Source organism: Ambystoma mexicanum, chromosome 6p (genome assembly GCF_040938575.1).
Source record: "Ambystoma mexicanum isolate Mex_15411 chromosome 6p, UKY_AmexF1_1, whole genome shotgun sequence".
In the NCBI taxonomy this organism is placed as follows: domain Eukaryota; kingdom Metazoa; phylum Chordata; class Amphibia; order Caudata; family Ambystomatidae; genus Ambystoma; species Ambystoma mexicanum.
Window position 1 is genome coordinate 605830199 of NC_090935.1, and position 23334 is coordinate 605853532.

At 48.1% G+C, this 23334-nt stretch overlaps 1 protein-coding gene across 2 annotated transcripts in view; it reads right to left on the bottom strand.

Moving 5' to 3' along the window:
* Positions 1 to 23334, bottom strand: part of IQGAP2 (IQ motif containing GTPase activating protein 2) — a 1674846-nt gene that overhangs the window by 126813 nt on the left and 1524699 nt on the right. For both annotated transcript variants that reach the window (XM_069627448.1, XM_069627449.1), the window contains one exon: positions 7271 to 7358. In XM_069627448.1, the coding sequence (XP_069483549.1) occupies positions 7271 to 7358 (88 nt within the window). The remainder of the gene's footprint in view (positions 1 to 7270; positions 7359 to 23334) is intronic.

The window sequence follows — 23334 nt, forward strand, 5'->3', positions numbered from 1 at the left end:
AAAAACACAGTTTTCAGAGTCAACAGTCTCAAAGGGCAAGAATGCAAAGGCTCAAACAGAGCACCCATAAGAAACTTAAGAACAAGGTTCAAATCCCAACTGGGCACCAGAAAAGGTGACGGAGGGAACACATTAGTGAGCCCTTTCAAAACCTGAGAAATTAAAGGAATCTTAAAATAGGAACATTCTTCAGACAAGCGCTTAAATATGGACAGCGCTGCCAGGTAACCTTTAATGGTCCCCACTTGCAAGCCCCTGTGGGCCAAGGAAAGCAAAAAACAGAACCATGGGAATGTCTCATTCAAAAGGATCCACATTCTTAACTCTGCACCAGTAGCAGAACTTTCTCCAACGGCAACGGTACAGAGACTTTGTTGCCGGCCGCCTGGCCGAGAGCAACACCTCCATCACGTCTTTAGGGAGGTCCCAATCCTTATAACTCAACCTTTCAGAAGCCAAGCGTGAAGATTGAGGGATCTGAACTCTGAAAGGAGAACCTGACCCCCCCTCCCGTGAGAGCAGATCGTCTCGGTAGGGAAGACGACGTGGAGGGCAGATGGACAAGTAGAGAAGGTCCGGGTACCACGTCCTCCGGGCCCACGCCGGAGCAATGAGGATCATCCGGGAACCGAACCTCTTTAACCTCTGCAGTACTTGCGGGATGAGGGGGACTGGAGGAAACGCGTACAGCAGTGGCAATGACCACTCCACCACAAACGCGTCTCCTAAGGCTGCTTTTGGGGGAAATTCCCGCGAGCAGAACCTTTCGCACTTCCGGTTGACACTGGAGGCGAAGAGATCCACTTGAGGGGTCCCCCAAAGGGCGAAGATCTCCAGGAGAATCTCCTGAACCAGCTCCCACTCGTGAGAGATCGTGCTCTGCCTGCTCAGAGCGTCCGCCGTCTCGTTGTCAGCTCCAGCCAGATGAACAGCCGAGATCGAAACTTCCTGCTGGATGGCTCAGAATTCGAGCTGCATCACCTCCCTGCACAGAGGAAGTGACCCTGCCCCCCCCCCTTTTTGTTGAGGTAGTGCATGGCCACCGTGTTGTCCGTTAGAATCAGGACACTCTTTCCTCGCACAGTCGGCAGAAAAGCCTTGAGGGCAAGCCTGACGGCCCTCAGCTCCAACAGATTGATATGGAGTCTGGACTCCGACGGAGACCAACGACCGCTGACTGTCAACTCGTTGGCATGAGCTCCCCATCCCGTGAGGGATGCGTCCGTCACGATCGTCACCTCCGGCCAGGGCAGCCAAAATGGGGCCCCCTTCATCAGATTGCCTTCGACGGCCCACCACAGAAGGTACTTGGCGACCGAGGGCGGCACCTGAATAGGGTCCGACAGCCTGCCGGAGGACTGAGACCATTGGAGCTTGAGTGCCCACTGCAAAGATCTCATCCGCAGACAAGCCTCTTGCACCAGAAGAATGCAGGATGCCATGAGGCCGAGCAATCTCAAGAACTCGGATGCTGGGAGATTCTGGGCAAGTTGAAACTTGTGCACCATCTGCTGAATGTGAAGAGCCCTCACCTGGGGAGAAAAACACTGCCCCAGGGATGTGTCGAGCACTGCTCCGATGTACTGGAGCCGCTGTGTTGGTTTCAAATGGGATTCCTTTAAATTGAGAGAGAAGCCCAGCTTGTGAAGGGAGTGGCAGGTGACGGACAGATGATCCAGGACTTGCTCGGGAGAGCACCCCCTGGCCCCTGATCAACCAATCGTCCAGGTAGGGGTAGACGTGAATCCCCCCTTTCCTGAGATGCGCTGCCACCACCACCATGAGCTTGGTGAAAACCCTCGGGGCAGAGGTCAATCCGAACGGCAGGACCCGAAACTGAAAGTGCGATTCGCCAACCGCGAACCTCAGGTACTTCTTGTGCTTGGGATGGATCGGCACATGGAAGTAAGCGTCCTTGGGGTCGAGAGACACCAAACAGTCCTGAAGTTGAAGGGCCTGGAGGACTTGAGAGAGAGTAACCATCTTGAACCTCTCCTTCCTGAGGAGTTTGTTCAAACCGTGCAAGTCCATGATGGGTCTCAATTCCCCATCTTTCTTTGAAATCAAAAAATAAGGGGAATACCATCCCTTGTTCTTCTCCGCTACAGGCACCAGTTCTATGGCGCCTTTCTCCAGCAGGGCTTGAATTTCCTGCGCAAGGAGCGGATCCAGACTCTTCAAAGAGAGGTTCCCAGGTGGATTGCCGTGAGGCCTCTGCCGAAAGGGAAGACAGTAGCCGTGGGTTATGATCTCCAGAACCCACACATCTGAAGTAATGGCTCGCCACTCTACAAGATGCTGCGCCAGCCTTCCCCCAACCGGCGAACCCTGGGACCTGGCCTCATGACTGAGTGGTAGCGGCTGCGGCATTGCCTTAAGGCAAAGAGGCAACTGCCCGAGCGGCCTTGGCACCTCGAGTACCCTTGTTTCCACCTCTGGCACTCTTACGGTGGCCTCTGACTGCTAGCTCCTCTTTCTTTACTGAAGGACGAGTAATAGCGAAAGGAACCTCCCCTCCATTGCTGTCCCCTAGGACGAAAAGGCGGAAGTTGTCGAACTGCAGCGCCCAACGACTTTGCTGCAGCTTTGGAGGTCTGCAACCTCTCAAGGCTCACGTCAGCCTTGCTGCCAAAAAGATGTTCACCGTCAAAGGGCATGTTGAGGAGCCGGGACTGCACATCAGGAGCGAACCCAGACTTCCGCAACCACGCAAACCTGCGCATTACGGTGCTCGCCGCCATGGACCGGCTGACACAATCTGCCATATCCAAACCCCACTGAACGGCCTCACACATGGCATCCTTGCCATCCTGAACCACAGCAAGGAAACCATCCCGTTCGTCTCCTTCGGGAATATGTTCAGCCGCTAATGCAACACAGTTCCACAGAGTGTGTGTGAACTGAGACAAGGCACATATGGAGTTGGCTGCCTGAAGCGCCATACCCCCTGAAGAAAACACTTTCTTCGCCCAGCCGTCAAAAAGTTTGTCGTCCCTATCCGGAGGGATGGTAGGATACGACGCCTGCTTTGCCGGGGCCGTAGCCGCCTGCACCACCAAACTCTCCGGAGTGGGGTGCCTGGACAAGTAGCAGGGGTCGCTACTGGCTGGACGGTATTTCGCGACAACGACTTGCCCACTGCCGGGAGACTCTCCGGAGCAGTGCAGGCTGCCGCCACCCTTCTCTGCAGAGCCATATGAAACGGCAATACCGGGTCAGTGGGCGGACCAATATCAAGGATGTCCGTGAGATCATCCTGAACGAACTCCCCTGGGGGAGCCGACCAACCCAAGTACTCGGTGACCCGAGACATAAGGCGCCAATATGAAGAATCGGCATGAGTGCCAGGCTCCGGCCTACAAAACTCCACCTCCGGAGAGGTGTCCAGTCCACTGGCATCATGCAGTGACTGCCTCAGGTCATCAAACTGGCTATGGCCCGAGATAAGCTCATCTGGTACCGTAACCGGAACCAAGCCATCATCAGAGCCTTCATCACCCTCTGAAATGTACTCCAGGCGGTGAGACGGGACCAAAGCTGTGCCTGACCTTAGCCAGAGCCTTTCTAGAGGCAAACCTGCCATAGGGCCCCTCCGACACCACCGCCTTGAAAGGCGTTGAGGGCGCCGAACGAGTCGGCGCCGGCGTCGACAGAAACGGCGTCGAGCGAATCGGCGTCGACGTCAGCTGCAGCGCCACCAGCATGGACGGCGTCGACACAGGCCTCGAAGCCGGAGCTCCGAGTGTGTCTCTCGACGACCGAGGTGCCAACAGCGTCGACGACCCCCTCGGAGGCGGAGCCTCGAGAGAAATCGTCGACGACCTCGGCGCCACAGGCGTCGACGTCTTCTTCGAAGACGGCACAGGATCACACGGTCTTGAGCGCGTCGAGGACCGGGACCTGGAACGGGCATGGCAAGAACGGCTACCCTCTGGCGAGCCGTGCCGACCACCCGAGCCCGAAGGCGTATGAGCGGTGTCTCTCGACCGGTGCCGACCGACCCCACTCGGACGCGTGGATGGACCGGTGCCCTGCGATTCATGAATCGCTAGCATCTGCTTCCCGAAGGAAGCCCATTCCTCCGGTATCGCTTGCATGGAGGGATAAGCGACCCGCCGACGGGCGGAGTCCTCGGAAGAGGACGGGGAAGGCGACCGATGCCGGCGCTTCCGGGAATGCCTCGAAGAGGCGGAGGAGTGGCGAGACCAACTCCTGGAAGGAGACCCACTGGACTTCCGACGATGACGCGGAGAGTCGCCTCTCGAGTCATCTGTTTAAAGCCCCGCAGACCTCAACCTCGACTTCCGGGGCTTAGACACCCGACCTACCGACTGCTTCTTCTTGCGTTCCCTCAAGGCCTTTGCCGTGAGCGACTGGCAGTCGACACAGTCGTCCGTATCGTGGGCCTCGTGCGAGTCCGTGACCGACATCTTGGACCCACAGTCCCCGCATTTCTTGAAGCCCAGACACGGGGTTGAAGACGAAGTAGACATCGCCACGAACAGGTCTTCACAAAAAAACCAAACAGGTTCAACGAACCGAGAAGAAAACAGCAAACTCCAAAGAGTCGAGGCGTACCGAGATTCACGAAGCGAACACGTTCACAGAAAAAACGGAACTGAGGCTATGGTCGTCGTGCGTTCTACTTATCACATCGGGTGACGTCGGCCGTCGGAGGAGGTCCTCGGGGACGGCGCATCGACGTCATCGACGCAGGCGCCGAAGATTTTCCGAAGCAGCACAGCTGTGGACATTACCTGTCATAGATATGGAATACGTCGGAGGACCCAATCCCCTCGAAAAATAATTACTGCAAGCAGGTTCCTTTATCACAGAGTTTCTTTTGTTGAGTATCTCAAAAGAGCAATACTCAAATCAGATGAGATGTATTAGGGCTCACTTAATTGTGTGCTCTGTGACAAGGGAAGTGGGCTTCAGTTGCTCAATCCCAAAGGAGCCGAACCTGACAATTCTGGGAATCTTCCCTCTTTCCGTAAAAGCCTATCAGACAAAGGTAGGGTGTAGTTGTATCGTGAGCTGGCTGTTGCCAAACAAGAGATACTGAAGGTCCTGAAGTGATCCTGGAAGCTGCCAAGTGAAGGCAGAACTGAGAACCTTGTTCTGTTATCTGCCAGGGAGAAGGTTTCACAGGAGAAGAGGTCCTCCCAGGAGATAGATGAAGGTATGGGGACATACTTCAATAATCTGCATGTTTGAGCTTGCTAGCAGCGATCCACGCCCCCACATTCCATTGTGGTGGCTTCCCTTACACGGGGTTGTTAGTTAACCTAGTTGTGTTGTGTTCTTTGTCTCATTACTTAATGAACACAAGTAGTACCCCCCTACGTGAACTTTCTAGTCAAATATTAGATTGTGTACTAGCCCCATATTCTGATCACAGTGTGATAGATAGGATTTCTCTATGTATATATGATTTAGCCTTAGTCATGCTTTTCATGGTTGTGTTCTTAAAACTGTTGGGCTTTTTGACTCTATGGAGCAATTATTATGTCTCATGGCATTTAATGCACTACTGTTTAATCCAAGTTTTATATCCAAAGAAAACATGTTTTGTGTGAATTATGATTATAACTGATTAAACATAAAATAAAGAATAGGAGGAGCCTGTTATTAGGCCTGCATACTGGTGCTTGGGAGCTTTCTATCCTCATACCCATCCCCTCTTTGCTAGGAGTGCTTCACAGCCATGTTGAATCCTTAAGCATGAATAATTGGGGAGATTGTTTCATTTGAGATGGAGCTACACTGACACATATGAAGGCATAAAAGCACTGAAAGCATATAAACATTATTCCAACCAGTGATATGGGTTCCGGCGTAAGCAAAATATCTAATTAAATATAATGCACTTGAAAGATTTGTATTGTATTGTATCCACTGTAACCCTCTTTGCATTAGACTTACAGCAATGGTTTAAAATTGCTAGTCTCGCTCTCTATTCAGATCACTCACACTCTTGGGGTCACTATCCAGGGCACTTTGACCCAGACCACATCTCTGGCTTTCCAGATATTTTGTTAATCAAATCCCATGATCCCTAGCCAGCAAAGTCAGTGATGAAGGATCATGTGAGTTGTGATCCAAAACATCTGGTGGGTCACATAATGACTAACCATGAGCTACACTAACACGATGTAAAGACCTTGGGCCTCATTACGAGTCCGGCGTTAACCGAGGCGGTAAAACCGCCTGGTTAACGCCGGACTCGTATTACCATTCCGCCTCCGTGACTCCCGGAATTACCGGGGCATCACAACCCCGGTTTTCCGGGAATCACGGAGGCGGAATGGTGTAAATCCCCATTCCCATTGAGTCCTATGGGACTCAATGGGAATCGGGATCATGGAAACACCGGCAGCATCTTGTAATGCTGCCGGTGTTTCCTCGTCCGCCTGCAGGCGGGCGGTGTTAAACCCGCCAGGTCAGACCTGGCGGGAACATCACCTCCCGCCTGCAGGGGTCGGGATCAGGCGGTTCGGAAACAACGGTGGCGGCGGGTTTACCGCCACCGTTATTTCCGGACCGCCACGATCGTAATGAGGCCCCTTGTGTAAAACAATAAAGGCCATCAGAAGTCTAGCGGTGATGCTGCTTATTGCATGACTGTTGAATTACTCCACACAACCAATAGTATCTCCCAAAGCGAGGCTCCTCCAATGCAATAACTTCAATTTGAACATGCGTGCCTGTACATCTGAGCTGCTTCAATTCAACAAAGTGCCTGTGCAGTGATGTTAAATAATGATCATACAGTAGTACATTACCAATACAATAAGCTAACCCATATTACAAAGCACATTTGAGTATTTTCCAGTAGATGTAGGGGAAAAAACCCTTAACGCCCTATACAGCATTGTCAATGGAGAGGCAGCATAGGAATCATAGTCTAAAACATCTAGAGAGCCACAGGTTGCAGACTCCCATAAGGGATCAAGTTGTAGCACTTGTGAAGAGGGGCCCAGGAGTACCATGAAAAAGTCAGTCATAGAAAGAACCACATGAGAATCTAACGGCCTTCTAACAGCAGTGATGAGGGGGAATTAATACAGTCATCAACATGTCTGCAACATACACATGGGAGTAATCAAATTTGAGAGCAAAACCAGTATTGGTGACTTAGTGGAGGATGCTGTTGCAGGCATTTAAGTTGGCAGAGTAGGTGTAACTGCCCAAAAGATATCTATGTCAATGGGGTAACCCCAGTACTGCAAACAATGAGGTTACGCATCATTCATTTGTAATTGCTCACCTGCTGTGCAGATGCCTCCGTCTCCAGGATCTCTGTGAGCGTCTCACCAGATTGTGCACGGATCACATCAACTATGAGTTTTTTGGTCCTGTAGAAAAAGAATAAGCAGAGACACAATTAGAATGTGCAGCTAGAATGAAATTTAAATATTTTGCTCATCTTGAATAACACGATTTTTAGAAGAACATGACAACAATTTTAAAAATTTAAAAGGAAGATTCAGAGGTCCATATGGATTCAGTGTTATACGAGGTTTCTAGCTGCACCGATGCAGGAGAAAGCAAGAAAACAATATATGTTGCACCCAAAATATACTCAATATCTTTGGCCCATACATGATAAAGTAGCATATATCAGAAACGTAGAACCTGTCAAAATGAAGACTGATCTTTCGAAGAAACTACCCTCCAAATCCCACAGTAGCCTCTGTAACATGGAGCCAAGGAAGGAATAGATCCTGTTATAGAATCAGTTTAAAAAACAAGGTTTTCTTCCTACCTCAAGCCCTTGAAGTACTCTGATCTTACCTGTTAAGACGCATTGTATAAACACCTATAGATATGAGCAGGACTTAAGAGCAGTACATTCCATTATCCCTTCATTTCTAGTAGCACTGACCCCTTCAACAATTTTGTCCTGCATACCATCTACTGCCAAATATTTCTCTGTAGATCTTTGCTCTGCTTTCGTCTCTGTACCCATGCATGTAGACAGCCAATTCCTGTTTCCGTTCTTATTAAGTGATTCAGTACACATGGACTAGTCTGCCACGGGGTACATGGTGTCTCCTACTTTATTTTCCTAACAATTTAAAAATAATTTGGAAGTGTTGTTTGGTGCAGTATGTTGACTATTTTATTGTTGGCTTACCCTTCATATGAGGCATGGAAGTTAGGACATGCAGATACTACTAATTGCCCTGGCCAACAAAGGACACAAATCCTCTAACTGCAGAAACTGCAGCAATGTAGAGAAAGAGTACATCACCCAGGGTCTCCACATTATAATGGGATACAGGAGTACAAGCTCCTTCTAGAAAAGTAGCAGTAGAGAATATCCAGTAACCCAGATGGGACCATTTCTGGATATGGTGGATATTGTAGGCAATGGATTTTAAGATACGCCGAAATAGTAAAGCCATTACAAAACTATATTAAGGCTAACACCGTAGAACCCTTCAGCAGTAGGAAAGGGAAATGTCTTTCCCCATGAGGGGTAAGAGATAATTGACAGATGGGTTTGGGATGGAGCAACCACAGCCGTTTAGGCATGGGGTAGCTATCAAAGGCAGCCTCTAAGTGATCAAATAGTTCATTTGGCAGGCTGCAACTGAGAATGGGTCACTCATAGTGATGTGTGATAGGTGTGACCTTCCAGGAGTCCTGCTCATTATTTGACTTCTGCCCCCCCCCCCTGCCCGATATGTGGCTAGGTATTGGTTCAAATTCGAACCTCCACACCTGCAATGTCTTAACAAATTAGCAAGTGGACTGGTCACATTTGTAGGGAAGAGAACAGGTTGTAATGGTTTTTCAACAGGGTAAATTGTCTTTTCAAGGAAATGACAGTTGAACAGAAATAGTGGCTTTGCCTTCTGTGGATATCCATTTTGTCTGACAGACCGAATTGAAACATCATAATGTTCACTAGCCAGCAGAAGAAGAAAAAAGAATGGTAAGAAAGCAGGCGCTGGCCATTTTCAGCAGATGTTTGGTTATGATGATGGTAAATCTAATTCTACATATTCTCTTGAGGTTACTGCAGAAGACTGAGAATTTCAGTGTGCCTGTGGGTTACATTTTTCTAGTTACCCATGGGAATGTTTTTCCATCAAATGTGCTACATCAAGAAGCAACATATAACCTAATTTAATTTTTTGGGGAAGTGCATAAAACAATAAAGACATGAGAGGGAAAGGGTATAAAATGGAAGGCAAAGGGGTAAGAAAAAATGGGAGATTGTGAAGAGCAGGATGGGAAGAAAGCCAGATTCCATTAAACAAATCAGATATCGATATAACTGGCTTTGGCCTGCACGATGCCAGTAGACTGGCATTGTTTCATGAACTAGACTTACATGTTTTATATGCTGGCACTCCCTTGTGCGCCCTCTCCTTAAAAAAACATCAGCAGGCCCTTCCTGCCCAGCCAACTATCACCCTATCTCCATCACCCCTTTCCCGGGGAAACTGCATGAGAACTTGTCCTACCCCAACTCAACTCCCTCACTGAACTCGTTGGCGGTCTCCACGAAAGGAAACTGCTCTTCTGAACACCCGTGAAGAACTGCTTGCATCCCTTGATTCCAACTCTCCTGCTGTTCTCAACCTCCATGATCTATCTTTATTTGACACAGTGAACCACTCCATCCTCATAAAAAGGCTCCATGACACCCTTGGCATCTTGGAGCGGGCACTGGACTGGCTTACCTCCTTCCTAACTGACCGCTCTTCCAAAGTCATACTGGGCACCTTCTCCCCCCCTACTTCCGTCTCCACCTGTGGCGTCCCCGAAGGCTCCATTCTTTCGCCTTTAACATCTACCTTACTCTGCTGGCATGTCTCATTTCCTCCTTCTCCCCCAACTTCCAGTGCTATGCTGACAACACACAACCCTTCTTTAAAATTCCTACAGATGCCCTTGCACCCTCCATCATCCCCGACTGCCTCTCAGCCATCCAGGCTTGGGGTACTTCCAATGATCTTTGCCTCAATGCCAGCAACACAGAGATCCTCCATATTGGGACCCCGGCACCTGACCTCTTCCCTTCACCCTGGCCTTCTTCCCTTCACTCTGGCCTTCTTGCATGGGCTCTCCCCCTGTTCCCTCTACGAAATCCAGAAATCTTGGAGTAATCTTCGACTCCTATCTCTCCTTCCTACCTCATACTCAGATTATTGCCAAGTCGTCCCACTTTCAGCTTTTCCTTCTGAAAGGAATTCTACCTTTCCTCACCTTCCCATAGAGACTCAATGTTACCCGGGCTCTGGTTCGCTCTAGGCTTGACTATTGCAATAGCCTCCTCCTTAATCTACCTTTGTCCACTCTGCAACCCCAGCAGCTAATCCAGAATAGGGCAGCAAGACATATCCTTGGCCTGAAGCCCAGGGACCACATCTCTCCTTCCCTAGTCTTGACTGGCTCCCCACCACAGCACGGATTAAACTCAAATCCCTTGGCATCATCCACAAGGCTGTCTGGGGCAGTGGACCACTCTATCTGCAACTCATTATAATTTAATATCGCCCCACTAGACACCTACGTTCCACTGGCACCAACTCCTTGTGTGTAAAGTGGTTTTCTAAAAAGAGAACAGGGGGTCGATCACTTTCCTCAGCGGGCTCCTTTCTTTGGCCAGCCTCTCCCTCCCTCTTTGTCATGAGCAGGACCTCCTTAAGTTCCGGAAAAGCCACAAGACCTACCTCTTTACCTTTTCCTTGCCTTCCTCTCTCCCCTGCTAATCGCACAGTAGCTTGATTGGTGTGCAAGGCCCTTATGAACCCTTGGTGCCCTGACACCCCACATCTTATCTTCCCGGCTGCAGCCCATCCTCTCCACTTTCCTCCGCTCACCCTCCACCACTGGAGGTTGCACTTACCTCTCCTTTTTCGTAGCACTTCACTCGCTGCTCTCCATGAGCACCACAGCACCTATCCCATACTCCTCTCCCCTCTGCACCTGCACATTCTGAACACTCACAAGGAATAGTAGGTTTGTCTTCCCCACCCCATTGTCTATTGTTGTATTTAATTATTTAACATTGTTGTAATTTCATTGACTATCATCCTCTGTCCCCTCCCTATTGCCCTTTAGGCGCTTAGAAACAGTAGTTGCTTCCTGTATAAGGGCCTAACAAGTGAACAATAAATACATTAATAAAGTGATTGACTGCCTTATCCTGCTGCTGTGAATTCCAGAACTTTCCATAAGCTAATAGACATCCAGAAATGGGAATGCCAAGCAAGAAATTATCACTATTCTCACTCTATGCCGAAAGCATCGTCTGAACTTCCTGTGTGTAATGAAGTTGTAAACCCCTATTCCTGTCCACACCCTTTGCAGCATAGATTGTGTTGGTCCATGCTTTCAGGGAATACAAGTGGCTAGACTCTTTAGGGAGGAATGTATTTGCCTTGTGCAGCTTTGGCTTACAAGCTGCCAATGGTTCCTGCATCTTTGCACGCTACTCATACACACACTCGGCCATGCTCTGAGAATGTGCCAAGCACATGCCTGAGGGATTTAAGAAATCTTTAATGTAGCTAGTGTTTTAGGGCAAAGGTACTGCTAAGCATAGTTTCAAGTCTTACCAGAACATTAGACACTGTCTACCAATCCTGAAGGCACAATTCTGTTTTTCAGTCTATCTACAAAACAAGTTAATCAGCATAGTGATCAACAGAGGAGGATAGTGTAAGGGCAACACGTTTGTCTTGGGAGCAAGACAACACAGAGGAACACAGGTTCAAACCCTGGTTCAATCCCTGGTCCCACGCTTAGAGACTGGTCTTCGGTAATGAGCATATTATAAAAGATTAATTCATCTTTTAGGCTCCAAGTCGATCAACCATTGGAGGAGTATAAACCGTGTGGGGCAGTTGATTCAACAGCAGCAGCATTTTCACATTGGCACAGGCATACCCTTAAGGAATGTCAGTTCTTCTGAAAGGGAAGAAATTACTTTACTGCCATCAACTGCTGGACCGCTTTAATAATCAAGTGGGCTCTGGGCATCAAACATCTGCGAGGGGTAGGATTCAGAAGTACCAGTCTCAGCAAGAGCCAATTGTCTTGGATCAGTGAGTTTTAAAGTCAATTTTATTTGGGTACTTCCACTCTTATCAGGAAATTCTCACCACCAATACCACTACCACACCCATCCTCCTCTCTCTCTTCAGAAACACATTTTAGTCTAGGCAGAATTTCTCTGTGAAAGAGCCATCAAGTTGGTTCCTCTTCATGAAAAAAATGCTACACGAGGTACAGCCTTGATCCTATAAAGGGTAGTGTCTGAGGCCTTTTCCTAACTGTCTTCTGAATAAATACTTGTCAATAGAAATTTAAAGATTGTGACCTTGGCCCTTTCAGAACTGTTATTATTCTTTATCCCATGTACTGCCATTTCCCCCTCCCCCTCTCCCTTTCTCCCTTCCCCCTTCCCCCTTCCCATGAACCTGCGGGATCTGAATGACACCTGGCCTAGTAGGATCGCTCTCTGTCTTCCCTCTGTTCCCCCTCCCTTGCCTTGTCATGCCTTGAAACACTTGTGTATAGGCAGGTTATAAATGCCATATCATGGTGGAAATTGGGTTCCATATAGCCAGCTGGAGAGGACCATGCTGAATGCATCAGAAATTAAATGAGAAGCTATACGTAAAATGCAGGTAGAGCCCAGAGATAATCCTAAATTGTCCCTATAAAGTATCCATGGTAAAATCCCAGGATTCAAAGGGACTGAGAATTAAAGGGGAATGTTAATTTGACAAAGGTACAGGTGCAGTGTTAAATATGATGCCTTGTGTCTCCCATGTAAATTGAGCATCAAGTGTGATTTAATTTCCTTAAAAGCCAAGGTATTTATGTATTGAGAAGCACAGTCTAAAACTGACAGTATTTTGTTCACTTGAATGGAGACTGTTTTTGTAAAATTAAGCATCATGAAATAGAATCCTTGGCTTGTGTCAGCATAGTCACACAGGCCATAGTGCAGTCATGGCCCCCTGTTGTCTAAAGGGATATAATGAGAATTTGCAGCCGGTCTGAGTCTAGTCATATATTAGATGTTTATGCAACAGGAAATAACACAGAAAATGTATTCTATGTGGAGAAAACTGGGCAAAGTGTTAAACTCCGCTGTCCCCTATCTTGAAGTGCAGACCAGTAATGTGAAAGGGCAGGGTGCTTTAACAGGATACCCGACACACTAGAAAATATTACATCTCCAACCCAAAACACATGTAGATTGAAAGCTGTACACATGTGTGGACTGAAAACACACACACATGTAGGCTGAAGTGTGCACATACATATTCTGAGAAGACGGCACAAACGTGTGCTCAGAGAAAAGTGCAGAATCCCTGAGAGTTCTAATCTCCTAATCCAAGCCTGCATAAATTAGATGCAACTGGTTCTTGTCCACATTTAAATGACCTGCACATAGCCAATGCATCCACAACCCCACACTTATACAGGGGAATAAAGTGTAATGAACATATGTTTCTACATGTCAATTATTATTCAAGTAACGTTTTCTCTGATACCATACTTGACTTGATACCTGAGAAAAACAAGCGTTTTTGAAATGGTTCTGGTTAAACATGTAAATACACAGGCTGAAAAGTGGCAATGATAACCTTGAAGTAAACTGTGCTGCTTAGATAGAAGCAATCATAGGAGTGTATTTAAAATGCCTTGTATCTTTTAGAGTAGAATATATACCTACAATGTATTATGGAAATTAATGAGTGTGAGTTATATTTCTGAGATTCATGTAGGCAGGTAAAATCTCCTGTTACTGACCAATGGTGTTTGTAGCTATAACGTTGTAGTGGTTTCCTTGGCATAAAGCTGGAGACCACTTTTGATAAATTTTGAGTTTTGATAATTTACCATCTCTTTATTGGCCAGAATTATGGGGTGGGATTGTACATCAGGAATATTAGGCTGGTTGTTCCCCACTAGCAGAATCAAGAAATTCATAAATATTTCACCAATGGCAGGTGACTGGATAGCCGTCTAGAGTTGCCACTGTTATGATCGGCTGCTATGGCCAGCAGCCACAGTGCCCTGAAATAGCCGCTGGAGATATCCTGACCTGAGGTGGATATCGGCTTCCTCTGCTACAAGTCAAGTATCTACTTTACCCCTATTGCAGGCCCATGGGCCTGGGCAATGGTCAGTAGCCAGCTAGGCTGTGTCACGGTCTTCTGCCATGCTCCTGCCCCCACCAACACACTTATAATGCCCTCTGGGCCGACCTATGACTTTCCGAGGCAACAGGGCCAGTGGGCTGCATGGACTGCTTCCAGTTGACCATTACCTTTGGAAACATGCAGAACGTACAGGTTTACCAATAACCTAGCCCTGTATGCTTGCAGAGATTTAAGCAGCATAATCACAGACACGTCATGGATCTCGAGCCTCCCTGGCAAGTATCCAGAACTTCAGATTCCAGACAAGTTCTGGTCTGACACGTGGGTCGGTGTGGGCTCCATTAATTTATGGTCTGGGCAGATAGCCTGCAATGCCCTCAATTGACGGGAGGGCCGATCTCAGTCCGAGTAGAATAGAACACTAGGATGGGGGGTTGGAGCAGTGAGAAAATAATTAACTTAAATATATTTTACCTAGTCTATTTGCTAATAAAACTCCTGTCTGGGACAAGGTCTGTAGGTGAAGCACCACTAGCATGTTGATAGTCCATACAATCAAAGGCAGGTCCACTGAGGGTTGGCTTCAGAATACTGAGAATATTAGTAACTGCATTCCTTAAAATTAATAACATGGAACCTAAGTGATAGCCCAGGGATGTGACGGGAAACCGGCAGGCAGGCAGCCGGCTCTCTTGCTTGGCAGAGAATATGGGATAAAAGCACAGAATTATCTGAGGATGGTTTGGGGTTCAGAAGTGCTACTGTGAAGATGGCCAATCCCTCTAAAGAGGAAAAAGGACTAATCTGGGCAGGGAATGTGTCTGGGCCTTCCAACCTTTTCAAATAAAAGGGGCCTCAGACCTTGGGGGTGGGGGCGGTGGATAACAACTGCCCCCCTGCTGCCAGTCAGCAGTCTTGTAACAGCAATATATTATTTTCTCCATTGTCATTCTGGGGCTTGAAATGTCTGCTTTTCCGGCCTTCACTTCCCACGGGATATGCAGATGTGTTATCACCTCATTGCCTTCTGACACCGGTTCCTCCATATCAGCCACTTGCTGACAAAGAAGGGTTTATAACTCTTCAGTGGGCATAGTGTTTAAGCGCCCTGCCGGCTGTCCGTTCCGTGACAATTGGCAGCTATTAAACTTATTTGTGTTGCCATGTAATGCATGCACCCCATGGATGCCTGTAATGCATGATGCAAAAATGAGTTAAGAAACATGGGTCCGGTGTGCGGCCATTTTGAACATTCACATACAAATCGCAATGAAAGTCTACATTTCTGTGTGTTCAGTTAGCAGACATGAGTTCTGCCACGGGTGCGATAATATGTTATGAAGCAGATGAGCTCACTGTGGAGGATAGCTGTTGTATTGTTCCCTCAAGGACGAGCCAAGAAGGGAGTCAGAGCTATGCAGGTGCATTAATAAGAGGTGCTGGGAACGAGCGCATGGGAGACAGCCTGGGTTTTTCCATTACTATCTGGATTTTTCTGCTCTTTGCCTCCCATGCTTGCTGTCTATCCTTCGGCCAGGGACGGTTAGCAACCTAAGAGGAGTGGGGATTTTTTCCCCGTAAGAGGAGGGGTATCCTAATGGTAGATCAGAGAATTGGTACCCCAGGTGATGAAGTCTCACTGAGAGTGAGGACGTTCCGCACCAGACCCCGTTAGCACATGTGATCTCTGCCTACCTGCCTTGGGACTGGGTAGTGTGGTAGTGGCCGAGATGAAGTTTTCTCCTTCAACTGCACTAACAGTGATGTAGACCTTGTTTATAACTATCCTTGTCTGTGTGTCTATGAATAACCAATTGCATTTATTCCAAGAGTTAATTGTATGCCTATACTTTGTATGAATAAAAGGGCCTGTAAAGAGTCGATTAGATTCCAATTGTATTTATGGCTCCCGGAGTCCAAGAACTTTTGGTCCGTCTAATAAGGTAAGTAAGTGGTTCTAAGGTCATAACACGTGACAGAAAAGCAAAACAGGGCCTCAGACTGTTTTCGCTCTAAGCAGGGGGCTCCCCAATCATCAGGTTGAAATGGGCCCCCACACATCTTCAGCCGGTCCTGAATCTGGGAAGAAGCCCAGTGGCTGCGTGGTGCTGCAGTGCCTTGGTGCGGGTATGTTGCCTTACATGGTTCCAGGTTTCCAGAGGTTTACGTAGCTTTCCGAACACCGGACGTTCTCTGTGGAGCACGTCCAATGTACCTAGAACACAGAAAGGAGGACCTGGCATGGATGAATCGTGCACTAAAATATGCAGCAATGAATTGAGGAATTCTTAGCCACTTGTCCTCATGTCTGTGGGAAAAGGAACAGTAATTCAGTTAGAAGCGCTTTAATGATCTAAGAAAACATTTGCAGCTTCAGTAGGGTTCTCTGACATGACATATAAGAACGGCAACATTTAAAGCAAAGTTAATTGTAATGGAGAGGTGTTCAGAAGTGCGCCACGGGCTGTCCCAATAGGAGCCCTCCTTGCAGGCCACGCACGTTATTTAGCTGCTATAATTATAGCCTCTGCAATGTCTGAATCTGTGCCAGAGGATCGCTATACATGGCAATGCATTGCGCTGACGCAATACAGTATGGTTTGGCAGGGGCACGGCCGAGCTGCCCAGGCTTCCTTACTCTTGAAAAAGCCACCGTATCATCGTGCAGCTTCCTTGTGCTGCCTCAAGTGAAACCAGCTCTAATCCATTTCCAAATATTGATGCATCTGGCTATTGAAGCGGGGCTTATCGCGGGCCTACTGTTCCCAGCCTGACCGTAGAACATCCTGTTCAGTCACAATGGCGCGCGGCGCGGTAAGGAACCCTTCCCTGGCATTCGAGATAAGCAACCGCATGCATATTTACCAGACAGGCTTCAGTGAGATGCTCTATGGGCATGTCACCCCATCACAGTTCTAGTGTGACAGAGTGACAGACGGAAGAGCGATGAAACCAGCACATGTGCTAGGATACACCCATCGCCTGAGTACACAGCGCAGTGGGCGTCCAATGTGAGCTACTGGCTTTATTAAAACGACTAGTTTAAATAAATAAACAACAGGTCTACTGTAAACGTCAACACTCTGAGTTACAGATAAGGGACAGCTAATCAGCTGGGCATTTTCTATCTGTGGTTCGTGGTTTGTAAAGTGCCTTGTGCTTGTGCTTATACCACACACCTGTTTACTTTTATTTCAGTTAAAATATGTGGAAAAAAAGAACGAGCTCCAGAACGAGCTCTTGACTTGAGCACTCGACGCAGGTCGAGTACTGCACCGTAAAGTTCGCAAGTCGGTCCTTTCCAAACAGTGGATCCGCGCTACCTTCTAGCTACTATCCCCCTCTCCCACAGAGATGGAGCCGAGCAATAGTCGCAATGGGTAAACATTCCAGCTAGCAAAATATGCAAAAGACTAGACACGAATACGTGATTAAGTCGCATGGCTCTCTGGGAATGGAAAAAGACTACGGCAAAGAGTTTTTTTTTTTTTAAGGTGAATGCTTTTATTTGTAATTGCCATGTTATGTTATTGGGCATTTGTATAGCGCCTTTGTACCATTGGTATTATCTCAAAGCGCTGTGGGATGAATGCCTTTCCAACCATAGTCAAGGTCAGAGGAGAGACTAGGGTAGTAAATATTGCTTGGGTGCACTCAGTATGAGTGCAGCCAGGGCGGTCTACGTGGTGTGTAACTACATGCTAGGCGTGGAGCTGTGGTTGTGCGAGATCAGTAGAATATGTGCAGCAAGGCCAATTTCATATGGGTAGCTGCATTCTGGCGGTGGTGGAGCTTGTGTATGAGATGGTTGCAGCTAGGCCGATGTTTCGTGGGGGATAGCTGCGTTCTAAAGACTGTTGAGGTGTTCATGGAGGTCTATAAGTATGTGTGCAGCTAGGCTGAATTAATCGAGGGGCATAGCCGCATGCTATTGTTTGATGGTGTAGAGGAGATAATTAGCATAAGGAACAAGTTACTTACCTGTAACTGTTGTTCTCCAGCATGGGGTCTGGCATGGATTCACATACTCATGAATATTCCCTGTCGTCAGGCTGGGAATCCTTGATAAGAAAAGAAAAGCACTATTTACTGTGTAGTATAGTGAGCAGGGGTTGCAGGGGACACCCATGCAGCTCCCGAAAAAAAAAAAAAGGAAAAAGGACCCTGCAGCGCCGGTTCTCGATCACAGAAGTGAAAGGGAACTGGCGCTGCAGGGACACAGCGTCTGAAAAGGTAAGTAGGGTTTGGGTATGTTGGAAGTGTGGGTGGGGGTGTGTGGTGGGTGTGTTGTGGGTGTGGGTCTGTGGGGGTTTCAATGCATGTTCGCATGAGAACTGTGCAAACCTTTTGTGGTTCGCACATTTCTCATGCAAACTTTTCCGTCGCAGGGATTTCAGCCGCGGGTGGATCATGCAGATCCCCTTTCGGCTGATACCCATAAGAAAAGGATGACAGCACCTATGAGTGTAAAAAGAAACAGAGTCAGGAATCGTTCATGTTTACACCAATAACGGAACCAGAATTACTAAAATTGCTTGATCTTATGAAACCTACATCGTGCGCGGAAAATGTCCTACCCCCTGACATTATTCTGCAACACAAGGAGCATTTTGCCCCTATACTACTCAAGATCATTAATGCATCATTCAGAGAAGGCACCGTTCCGGAAGAAATTAAAAAGGTGACAATCACACCCATAGTAAAGAAGGTAGGGCTAGATCCAAAGGACCCAGGGAACCTACGACCCATAACTAACACTAATTTCATCCTGAAAATACTGGACAAACTGGCTACCCAGCAATTACAGGCTCATGTGGAAACACAAGAATCCCTACATCATCGGCAATCTGGTTTCAGAGCTGCTCATAGCACGGAATCAGCCATGTTGGACCTTCAAAATCATATGCTGGGCCCTTATGGACAAAGGGAAAATGGGGATTTTGATGTTATTAGACTTAAGTGCGGCTTTCGACCTGGTGGACCACGACCTGCTGATCAAAGCACTCAGAGACAACGTAGGCTGTTCGGACCTGGCCTTGAAGTGGCTGGTTTCCTTTCTTACCAACCGTCAAGCAAGAGTCCACTGGGGCGATAACTTCTCAGACCCCACCCAAATTCTGTTTGGGGTGCCACAGGGCGCGAGCCTCTCACCCATGCTTTTTAACTTATACATGCAAGCACTGTTTGACCTACTGACAGAATTGGAAGTGTTTTTCTGCAATTATACAGATGATACGCAATTTATATTAGAGATAGAGGGATCACATCAGAAAGACAGCGAGAAATTAGGTGCAATATACAGCAAAATTGATGAATGGATGCAATCCAATTGGATGTGCTTAAATGACTCAAAAACGGAGCTGATGCTTTTTGGCTCCAGCCGTCAATTGGAAAAATTGGGTGGGGAATATAAAACATTCCAGATTAAAAAAGCCATCATTACAGTCTCCAGTCAAGTAAAGACGCTGGGTACGATGATGAATTCCTCAGTTAATTCAGAGGCTCAGGCGAATCTCTTACATAAGAACACTGCCTATTATCTGCGATTAATGAGGGCCATCAGACCGTTCTTGAATGACAACAACATGGCTACCATTGCCAGGGCAGTAGTGTTATCAAGGCTGGACTATGGCAATGCCCTTTTGATAGGGGGCTGCGCTAAAGACATACATATCTGCCAAGTCATACAAAATGACGCGGTCAGGATTGTAAAACAACTGGCTAGAAGAGACCATGTTAACACAGCGAGAGAATCTCTCCACTAGCTTAGAGTCAAAGACAGGATTGAATTTAAAGCCCTCACCTTGGTACATAAATGCCTTTTTGGCAAAGCGCCCCACTATCTAAAGAAAAATATTTCATTTTATACACCCAAGAGACATCTTCGCTCAGCTGGTAAGAACCTACCAGTCGAACAGAAACACAGGCTCAAATCCGGTATGGGCAGACCTTTCATAGTAAAGGCGGTTCAGATATGGAATGCCCTTCCGATAACCCTGAGAAGCCAAGAAAATCACCTCCAATTTTGAAAACTCCTGAAAACCCACCTATTTAAATAGTCTTCTTGATACCCACCAGAGCCAGAGATCTGGATGTCCAATTTAGCCTGTACCTATTATGTGTCCCAGCGCCCTGATGCCTGCGGGCTTACGGCGCTATAGAAGCATATAAACATAAACATAACCCAATCACAGAAGACCGGTTCATACTGCACCGATGCAATGACGGTCGTCTCCCTGCATCCACCCAAGGCGGTCATCTTCAGATTGGAAGCATGTGAGGTGCCAGTATGAACCCAGAAGAGCCACAGTGGGGACGGAGGGAGGGCTCACATGTGAAGCCATGCCAGACCCATGCTGAAGACCAACAGTTATAGTTAAGTAACTTGTACCTTCTCCAGCATGGGGTCTGGCATGGATTCCCATGCTCATAAATACGATTATACGGCAGTAAAATACACAACCATGGGAGGTGGCAAGGCTCAACGGAAGTACAACACTTACACCTGGAACCGACTCACCTCAAGCAAACAGGTTGCGCAGCACCAATTGGCCGACTCTGGACGTCTCCCTGGAATCCCTGTCGACACAGTAGAATCTGGTGAAGGTGTGCGTCGACCTCCACGTAGCAGCCCTGCAAATATCCAGCAGGGGAACACCAGAGAGAAACGCTGTCGAAGCAGTGATGGCTCTGGTGGAGTGGGCTCTCGGACGGACTGGAAGGGGTCTGACGGCCAGATAATGACAGTCCATGATGCAGCCAGAGAGCCACCTGGATAGGGAGGTTTTGGACAGGGCCTTCCCCTGATTTACAGGACCCAAGTTCACAAAGAGCTGAGAAGTGTTAAGGAAATCTTTTGAGCGGCCCACATAGAACTTCAAGGCATAAGCAACATCCACCGTATGCAGGGACCGTTCAGCAGCCGAAGCAGGATTCCGGGAAATCGGACAGAACATTCGGCATGAAAGCGGGGTGAGTGTGGAGCACTACCCTAGTAGGTTGCAACAATAAGTAAGGGGCTTTGCAGGAACTATCCTGAATTTCCCTAATCCGCCTGGCCAAAGTGATCTGCACCAGGAACGCAGCCTTCCATGAAAGAAACTTGAGAGGAGCACGATTTAAGGGCTCACATAGAGGTGCCATGAGCTTTGTGAGGACAACATTGATCTCCCACGCCAGGCCCAGAGCCTTCGCTGAAGGGAAAGACCTAAAGAGACCTTTCATGAATTATTTGACCAGTTTGGGAGACCATAATGATGCTTTGTAGGTGAATGGGTGTATTGTGAAATGGCCGCCAGATGTACCTTGATGGAGGCATGGGCCAAACCAGACTTGGCCAGCGAGAGCAGGTACAGCAAGAGCTGAGTAGCAGAGACATGCAGCGGGGTGATGACTTGCGTCCTGCACCACACTGTGAAGCGTTTCCCTTTGTGACTGTAGCACGATAAGAGTAAAGGACGCTCTGGCCTTGGCAAGAACAGCTTTACATTCCACCGGAAAGTCATACTGGTCAAACTCTAAGGCAGCAGGAGCCAGGCCGTGAGGTTCATTGACGCTGGGTCATAATGTAGGATGGTTCCGTTTTCTCTGTAGAGCAGGTCAGGAAGAGTAGGCAGCCTGATGTTCGGCGCCACTGATAGACAGAGTAAGTCCGGGTACCATATCTGGCGGGGCCAAGTTGAATCAATGAGAATCATCTTCAGAGGTATTGCGTCAATGTGTTGATGACATGTAACAGGAGGGGGATTGGAGGAAAAGCATACAGGAATTGACCATCCCACCTGAGTAAGAAGACATCCCCCAAGTTCCCCGGTTGAAGGATCCTGCTGGCGAACTGCTTACATTTGGAGTTCGCTGTCGTGCCAAATAGATCAATCTCCTGACAACCCAATTGGCGGATCAGAAAGGCTACTTGGTCCTGCTGCAACTCCCATTCATGATCGGACCGAAGCTTCCTGCTGAGGGCATCCGCTATAGTGTGTTGTATGCCTGCTAGCTGAAAGGGTATGAGGAACACATTCTGAAGGATCACCCAGTGCCATAGGGTTTGTGTTTGCAACGACAGAGCAGGGGATCGGTTCCGGCCCGCTTCCTGATGTAGAACATTGTGGTGGAGTTATCTGTGGAAATCTTCACCACTCGTCCCTTCAGCAGAGGCAAGAATGACTTGAGGGCCCAGAACACGGGCCAAAGTTCCTCTGCCAGCCAAAGGCCTCTAGCGTGGGGCTGCCTGGTGTGAGTCCCCCATCCGCCTAGCGAGGCATCTGCGGTGACTGCTGCCAGAAAGGGAGGGGTGCAGAATGGGGAACCCGGTGTACGGTACAAGCGCACCCCCCACCATTGGATGGCTTGCCTGAATTCCAGGTTGAGCTTCAACTTGTCTAACCAATTGCCTGTGGCCTGGTGCCACCTGCAGTCCAGAAACTTTTGGAGTGGCCTCATCTGCAGCCTGCAGAACAGGATCAGATGTATGCAGGAGAACATTATGTCCAGCAGCGACTTGATTGCTAGGATGGTTGCTGATTTGATGGTGGATAGACAATGCACCTTCCCCAGGATGGCTAGGACCTGCTCTTCCGAGAAGAAAACTAGAGACGCCACTGCGTCGAGACGTGCCCCCAGAAACAGAAGGTTCTCCAGGATTTCGGATAATTGATAGAGAATCTGAGCTCTGTTAGCAGGGCATGGTCTCCTGTGTGTGTTGTACTGCTAGGCTTGGAGAATGTGACTGGATGAGCCAGTTGTCTAGGTACGGGTATACGTGTATGCCCTTGAGACATAGATTCGCTGCCACTGGGGCCAAACACTTGGTGAACCTTAGGGCTGACTTCAGGCCGAAGGGCAGCGCCTTGAACTGGTAGTGATTCCCCAGAAATATGAAGTGAAGGAAAGTAGGTATCTTCCAGATTGATAGTTGTCATGAAGTCCCCTTTCTCCATTTGGCCGAGCACTTGACTTGCTGCAACGTGACCATCTTGGACTTTTTGGACCTTAGGTATTTGTTGAGCCATCATAAGTCCAGGGTTGGGTGCCACCTCCCAATCCCCCAGACCCCCTGACTTCTTTTAGACTAGAAAGTATCTGGAGTATGCTCCAGAGCACCAGAGATGCAGAGGAACAGGTTCCATTGTGCCCTTCATTAAGGACAGGCCCTCTTCCCATACCTTGTCCAGCAATGTAATAGATACAAATC